Genomic DNA, 7846 nt, shown 5'->3' with positions numbered 1-7846 from the left:
ACCTGCATTGCTTGCTGTCTGGGGTTTTAGGCTGGGTTTGTGTACAGCACTTTGTGACATCAGCTGATCTAAGAAGGGCTTTATAAATACATTTGATTGATTAATTGAATTGAGAAAGCAAGTGACTCTAGTGTTGATGATATAGTAGTAGAAACACCCCAGCCATTAGTGAATGTTTGTCAATTAAGAGAACCGGACACGCTTAGTGTGAAAAAGGTGGATTTTGTGCCGTTTATTGCAACGATTATTAATTGTACTGCTCAAGTGTCAAAGAAATCCCCAAAATTGGACATCCTTGTGGCTGCGGCAGAAACGTTTCTGGGCTTGAAAGAATTCACAGCAGAAGACCTGCAAGGGGTACTGCCAACAGAAAAAGTACCGCCCTACCAGGCTCCTGAGCCTGTGTAGGGATCAGATTGCACATGATTTTATTAGCAGAAGTAGCGTGAATTTTGGTTAATGTTTTTGGTTTTTGGTAGTTCATATGAATTTGTTCATCCAAAACATATTTTGTTTTTGGGGATATTTTACGACTCCAATATTTTACTGCCGCGATTCATATGTATACAGTGGATATGTACAGATAAATGTGATATTTGCGGCTCTCTCAACCCCAATTGATAGCACAATGCAGTGGAGGCTGCTGAGGGGAGGACGGCTCATAATAATGGCTGAAATGGAGTCAATGGAATGGTAGCGAACATCTGGTTTCCATGTGGTTGATACCATCCCATTAATTCCATTCCAGCCATTACTATGAGCCGTCCTCCCTTCAGCAGCCTCCACTAGAACAATGTACACACATACACGTATATTTTCAGATTGTGAGTGTGTGATATGGGGGTTGGAAACATGTTTATTTTGACATTACAAAGCAAAACCTTTATAAACACTGCCATGTTGCACTAAGCTTTGCTGTTGGAAAACCACATCAGTGTCCGACTTTGGGCTGTAGCTGATGCATCTCCCGACTTCAGTCCTGGACTTTGGTCTATAGTCGGTTACAGGTGTAAAATAAACCCCTGAAACTAGATCGCCTACATACTGGTCTTGACGAGAAGACAAAAACTGTTTAACCAATCCAGTATATGTGGAAGAAGAGTTAAGATAGTGTCACCTTGTTAACAACCAAAGAGGAAGTTGCATCACAGGCTGTCTTTCCATTTCCCCTGAAAACCGGAATATCCGGTTGTTGGGGACTCGGCAAAGGCTAGTTTCTTCCGCCCTACCACTTAAACCAGCCCATTGAGTACGGTATTGCAGTCACAAGATGAAGGCTTTTACTAATCTCTTAATAGTTGTTGCTATAGGAGTAGCTTTTGTTGCTTTCCAATGGAGTGGACCCACCTTCGACTCAGGTAAGATATTTATTTAGCTTCTTCACAATCCTTGACTGGTCTATCAAGTGAAACTGTTTCAAAGTACACGTTTCTTACACGTTTAAATCCAAAGCAACACTGCTGGAATGTGTTTCCGTTTTGTTTTGGTAGGCTAAGTGATGAGTAATGTTTGGTGCACTCCTTGGTGCACTACTTGGTGCACTCGTTGCACTCCGTAATAACCAATCTGATATGAATGAATTCACAAACACTTATTCAATGTAACTTTCAGGTTTACTGAGCTAAGCTTTTGGCCAGATGACCTTTGTGAGTGCAATACAGTACAATACACATACCGTAATACAGTATAGTCGTCCTAGGCCTGAAATGAGTCAGAGGCAACCATGTGGAATTGGAACCATACAGAACTACAGCCTACTACTTAATATGCATTCCACTCATAACTGGTTTAGGGTGGAACCCGTAGTAGTTGATCATCTGGCTAGAGTATTTTCCATGTACAGTAAAAAGCAGTGGAAATTGCAATCACAGCATTATACTTCTAATAATCTATCACATTTAATCTTAGGTTATCGTTATTTCTATAAGTGTGGACATTTGTTTCCCCCACTATTTCTCACCATAAATTAGCCTGGGTTTTTTCAGAACCAAAAGCAGCAAACTCAGGCACTATCTAACAATTAACTTTACATTTACATTTACATTTAAGTCATTTAGCAGACGCTCTTATCCAGAGCGACTTACAAGTACATACATTCATACTTTTTTGTACTGGCCCCCCGTGGGAATCGAACCCACAACCCTGGCGTTGCAAGCGCCATGCTCTACCAACTGAGCCACACGGGGCCATACTTTGAACTTTGTTCATAACCCACTGGGCACAGACATCAATTCAACGTCTATTCAACATAATTTCATTGAAATGACATGTAAACAACGTTGATTCAAACAGTGTGGGCCCAGTGGGAAGTGTTTAAAGCAGTAATTCTCTATGGCCTATAATTAAAATTGCCCTTGTTTCTACTCATATAGATTACACATTACACAGACATAAAGATCCATATCATCATGCTAGTTCAATCAAGTTTCAATCAAGTTTATTTTATGTAGCCCTTTGTACATCAGCTAATATCTCGAAGTGTTGTACAGAAACCCAGCCTAAAACCCCAAACAGCAAGCAATGCAGGTGTAGAAGCACGGTGGCTAGGAAAAACTCCCTAGAAAGGCCAAAACCTAGGAAGAAACCTAGAGAGGAACCAGTCTATGAGGGGTGGCCAGTCCTCTTCTGGCTGTGCCGGGTGGAGATTATAACAGAACATGGCCAAGATGTTCAAATGTTCATAAATGACCAGCATGGTCAAATAATAATAATCACAGTAGTTGTCGAGGGTGCAGCACCTCAGGAGTAAAATGTCAGTTGGCTTTTCATAGCCGATTATTAAGAGTATCTCTACCGCTCCTACGGTCTCTAGAGAGTTGAAAACAGCAGGTCTGGGACAGGTAGCATGTCCGGTGGACAGGTCAGGGTTCCATAGCCGCAGGCAGAACAGTTGAAACTGGAACAGCAGCAAGGCCAGGTGGACTGGGGACAGCAAGGAGTCATCATGCCCGGTAGTCCTGACGCATGGTCCTAAGGCTCAGGTCCTCCGAGAGAGAGAAAAAAAGAGAGAAGGAGAGAATTAGAGAGAGCATACTTAAATTCACACAGGACACCGGATAAGACAGGAGAAGTACTCCAGATATACACTGCTCAAAAAAATAAAGGGAACACTTAAACAACACAATGTAACTCCAAGTCAATCACACTTCTGTGAAATCAAACTGTCCACTTAGGAAGCAACACTGATTGACAATAAATTTCACATGCTGTTGTGCAAATGGAATAGACAACAGGTGGAAATTATAGGCAATTAGCAAGACACCCCCAATAAAGGAGTGTTTCTGCAGGTGGTGACCACAGACCACTTCTCAGTTCCTATGCTGCTTTCACTCTAGTGGTAGCATGAGACGGAGTCTACAACCCACACAAGTGGCTCAGGTAGTGCAGCTCATCCAGGATGGCACATCAATGCGAGCTGTGGCAAGAAGGTTTGCTGTGTCTGTCAGCGTAGTGTCCAGAGCATGGAGGCGCTACCAGGAGACAGGCCAGTACATCAGGAGACGTGGAGGAGGCCGTAGGAGGGCAACAACCCAGCAGCAGGACCGCTACCTCCGCCTTTGTGCAAGGAGGAGCACTGCCAGAGCCCTGCAAAATGACCTCCAGCAGGCCACAAATGTGCATGTGTCTGCTCAAACGGTCAGAAACAGACTCCATGAGGGTGGTATGAGGGCCCGACGTCCACAGGTGTGGGTTGTGCTTACAGCCCAACACCGTGCAGGACGTTTGGCATTTGCCAGAGAACACCAAGATTGGCAAATTCGCCACTGGCGCCCTGTGCTCTTCACAGATGAAAGCAGGTTCACACTGAGCACATGTGACAGACGTGGCAGTCTGGAGACGCCGTGGAGAACGTTCTGCTGCCTGCAACATCCTCCAGCATGACCGGTTTGGCGGTGGGTCAGTCATGGTGTGGGGTGGCATTTCTTTGCGGGGCCGCACAGCCCTCCATGGGCTCGCCAGAGGTAGCCTGACTGCCATTAGGTACCGAGATGAGATCCTCAGACCCCTTGTGAGACCATATGCTGGTGCGGTTGGCCCTGGGTTCCTCCTAATGCAAGACAATGCTAGACCTCATGTGGCTGGAATGTGTCAGCAGTTCCTGCAAGAGGAAGGCATTGATGCTATGGACTGGCCCGCCCGTTCCCCAGACCTGAATCCAATTGAGCACATCTGGGACATCATGTCTCGCTCCATCCACCAATGCCACGTTGCACCACAGACTGCCCAGGAGTTGGCGGATGCTTTAGTCCAGGTCTGGGAGGAGATCCCTCAGGAGACCATCCGCCACCTCATCAGGAGCATGCCCAGGCGTTGTAGGGAGGTCATACAGGCACGTGGAGGTCACACACACTACTGACCCTCATTTTGACTTGTTTTAAGGACATTACATCAAAGTTGGATCAGCCTGTAGTGTGGTTTTCCACTTTAATTTTGAGTGTGACTCCAAATCCAGACCTCCATGGGTTGATACATTTGATTTCCATTGATCATTTTTGTGTGATTTTGTTGTCAGCACATTCAACTATGTAAAGAAAAAAGTTTTTAATAAGAATAGTTAATTCATTTAGATCTAGGATGTGTTATTTTAGTGTTCCCTTTATTTTTTTGAGCAGTGTATTTCCTGGCTAGTTGGATGCCAGGAAAGTGTCCATTAGGTCTAGGATGCAGCACGTACTTTAGTGCACATCAAATGCACATTTTCTTGATTGGCCTCACGTCGACAATAAACATCTCCATTCTATTCCCTTGTCTTAGTTTTTAGTGTATTTAGACAAACTATACTGTAAGATGTAATGAGTACTGTAATGACTTTCAACGCGGCTGGTTTTCAGAGTCTTTAAAGGGTGCACGGGTCCTGGTGACTGGTGCCAGTACGGGTATAGGTGAACAAATGGCATATCACCTTGCCGGCTTTGGTGCGCAGGTGGTTATTACAGCCAGGAGGGAGAAAGTTCTACAGCAGGTCAGTGACACTTCAATCAGGTGTTTTCATCAATGTCGCTAGGCAATAGTTGTCTATGACAATACCTTAATGTTTTTCATAATTATGTTACTCTTATGCAAACATCACTCTCTTGTACTGCAGGTAGTAGAGAAGTGCCAGGGTTTGGGGGCCCAGAAAGCTCTGTACGTAGCAGCAGACATGGCCAATCCTTCTGACCCAGAGAGAGTGGTGCAGTTTGCTGTGGACAAGCTGGGAGGACTGGACTACCTGGTGCTGAACCACATAGGTTCCAGCCCATTCGCCATGTGGGACGGAGATGTGGAGCACACTAGATGGTTAATGCAGGTGGGGTATCTATCTCGACTACTGTGTTTCATGTGACCCAGTAGGATGACATGTACATGTAGCCTACCATTATATGTACAGTACCACTATTACAATAGTGTTATTTTATCTCCTCTTTTACTTGCTCTTTGTCAGGTAAATTTCCTCAGCTATCTGCAGATGGCGAAGACTGCTCTGCCCACCCTTGAGCAGAGTAGTGGTTCCATTGTGGTCGTCTCCTCCTTATTAGGTGGGTCAGAGCTCTTCTCTAAACTAAGCTTTCCAAGTGACCCTGGATCGATGATTGGCTAGTGTTTTGGTCCCACAGGAAAAATGTGCAGCCCATTTATGGCCCCCTACACATCCACAAAGTTTGCCCTGAATGGTTTCTTTGGGACGCTGCAGCATGAGCTGGCCATGCAGAGGAGCAACGTGTCCATTACTATCACCGTCCTGGCCCTGATCGATACGGACTCGGCTATGGAGAAAGTCAAGTACGATATTGTTGATATCAACTTCAGTCAAGTTGCAACACTACAAAGTGTTTTACGGTTGTCTTGATAGTTGTTAGAGCACCTTTATCCAAGTATCCTTGGATACATTTCAAAATATTGAAAGGATGCAGAGTCATCACTGTTTGTATTACAGGGGGTTCACCAACATCCCAGCCTGGCCGGCCAGTGAGGCAGCGCTTCACATCATCACTTCTGGAGCCACTCGTCAGACAGAGTCTTACTACCCCTGGTTCTGGTATTATGGCTCTCTCATCAGAGACTGGTTCCCCTACTTAAGGGATATATCTATACGTAACTTTTATAAATATTAAACATATGCTTGAAATATACGTTATGATGAGAGAAGAAAAATCAAGAAAGCATACAGTATTATTATTTTTAATTTATTTCACCTTTATTTAACCAGGTAGGCCAGTTGAGAACAAGTTCTCATTTACAACTGCGACCTGGCCAAGATAAAGCAAAGCAGTGCGACAAAAACAACAACATAGAGTTACACATGGAATAAACAAACATACAATCAATAACACAATAGAGAAAAAAATATATAAATTATATAGAGCCCTTATTGTATGGAACTTCCTTCCATCTCATATTGCTCAAATAAACAGCAAACCTGGATTCAAAAAACAGACAAAGCAACACCTCACAGCACATCGACTCTCCCCTATTTGATCTAGATAGTTAGTGTGTATGTATTGATATGTAGGCTATGTGTACCTTTTTAAAAAATGCATGTAGTTCTGTCCTGCTGTTCTTGCTTATTGATGTTCTGAATTAAAGTGGCTTGTGAAAGTATTCACCCCCCTTGGCATTTTCCCTATTTTGTTGCCTTACAACCTGTAATTAAAATTGATTTTTGGGGGGTTTGTATCATTTGATTTACACAAGATGCCAACCACTTTGAAGATGCAAAATATTTTTTATTGTGAAACAAACAAGAAAACAAAAAAACCTGAAAACTTGCAGCTGAGAGTGCATACAGTTGAAGTCGGAAGTTTACATACACTTAGGTTGGAGTCATTAAAACTCATTTTTCAACCACTCCACACATTTTTTGTTAACAAACTATGGTTTTGGCAAGTCGGTTAGGACATCTACTTTGTGCATGACACAAGTCATTTTTCCAATAATTGTTTATAGACAGATTATTTCAATAACAATTCACTGTATCACAATTCCAGTGGGTCAGAAGTTTACATACACTAAGTTGACTGTGTATTTAAACAGCTTGGAAAAAAGTCAATTGGAGGTGCACTTGTGGATCTATTTCAAACTCAGTGCCTCTGCTTGACTGTAAAGGTTTTCTTCCAGGGGTGAAGGAGAGGTGAAGGAGAGGACCAAAGTGCAGCGCGGCTAGTGTTCAACATGTTTAATACAAGAACAAGTGAAACACTACAAAAAACATACAAAATAACAAATGTGCAAAACCGATACAGACCTATCTGGTGCAGACCACAAACACAGAGACAGGTAACAAACACCCACAAAATCCCAACACAAAACAAGCCTCCTATATATGAGTCTCAATCAGAGACAACGACTACCATCTGTCTTTGATTGAGAACCCACACTAGGCTGACATAGAAACAGACAAACTAGACACACAACATAGAATTCCCACCCAGCTCACGTCCTGACCAACTAAACACATACAAAACAACAGAAAACAGGTCAGGAACGTGACATTGACATCATGGGAAAATCAAAAGAAATCAGCCTAGACCTCAGAAAAACAATTGTAGATCTCCAAAAGTCTGGCTCATCCTTGGGAGCAATTTCCAAACGCCTGAAGGTACCACGTTCATCTGTACAAACAACAGTACGCAAGTATAAACACCATGGGACCACACAGCCGTCATACCGCTCAGGAAGGAGACACGTTCTGTCTCTTAGAGATGAACGTACTTTGGTGCGAAAAGTGAATATGAACAGCAAAGGACCTTGTGAAGATGCTGGAGGAAACAGGTACAAAAGTATCTATATCCACAGTAAAACGAGTCCTACATCGACATAATTTGAAAGGCCGCTCAGAAAGGAAGAAGCCACTGCTCAAAAACCG

General features: G+C 43.4%; 1 protein-coding gene and 1 non-coding gene across 2 annotated transcripts; one reads left to right on the top strand and one right to left on the bottom strand.

The window, feature by feature from the left end:
- The first annotated feature begins 1132 nt into the window (after positions 1-1132).
- LOC129855181 (hydroxysteroid 11-beta-dehydrogenase 1-like protein) lies at positions 1133-6592 on the top strand. Its single transcript, XM_055922593.1, has 6 exons — positions 1133-1358; positions 4833-4963; positions 5087-5290; positions 5426-5519; positions 5598-5763; positions 5918-6592. Exons 1-6 carry the CDS (start codon positions 1271-1273, stop codon positions 6093-6095), a joined length of 861 nt encoding a protein of 286 aa, XP_055778568.1. The 5' UTR covers positions 1133-1270; the 3' UTR covers positions 6096-6592.
- Positions 2113-2188, bottom strand: trnaa-ugc (transfer RNA alanine (anticodon UGC)). The gene has a single exon. It is a non-coding gene; the product is annotated as a tRNA-Ala (tRNA).
- Positions 6593-7846: the final 1254 nt, after the last annotated feature.

Source organism: Salvelinus fontinalis, chromosome 5 (assembly GCF_029448725.1).
Source record: "Salvelinus fontinalis isolate EN_2023a chromosome 5, ASM2944872v1, whole genome shotgun sequence".
Lineage (NCBI taxonomy): Eukaryota > Metazoa > Chordata > Actinopteri > Salmoniformes > Salmonidae > Salvelinus > Salvelinus fontinalis.
Note: the sequence above shows the minus strand (reverse complement) of the source record. Positions and strands in the feature narration are given on the sequence as shown.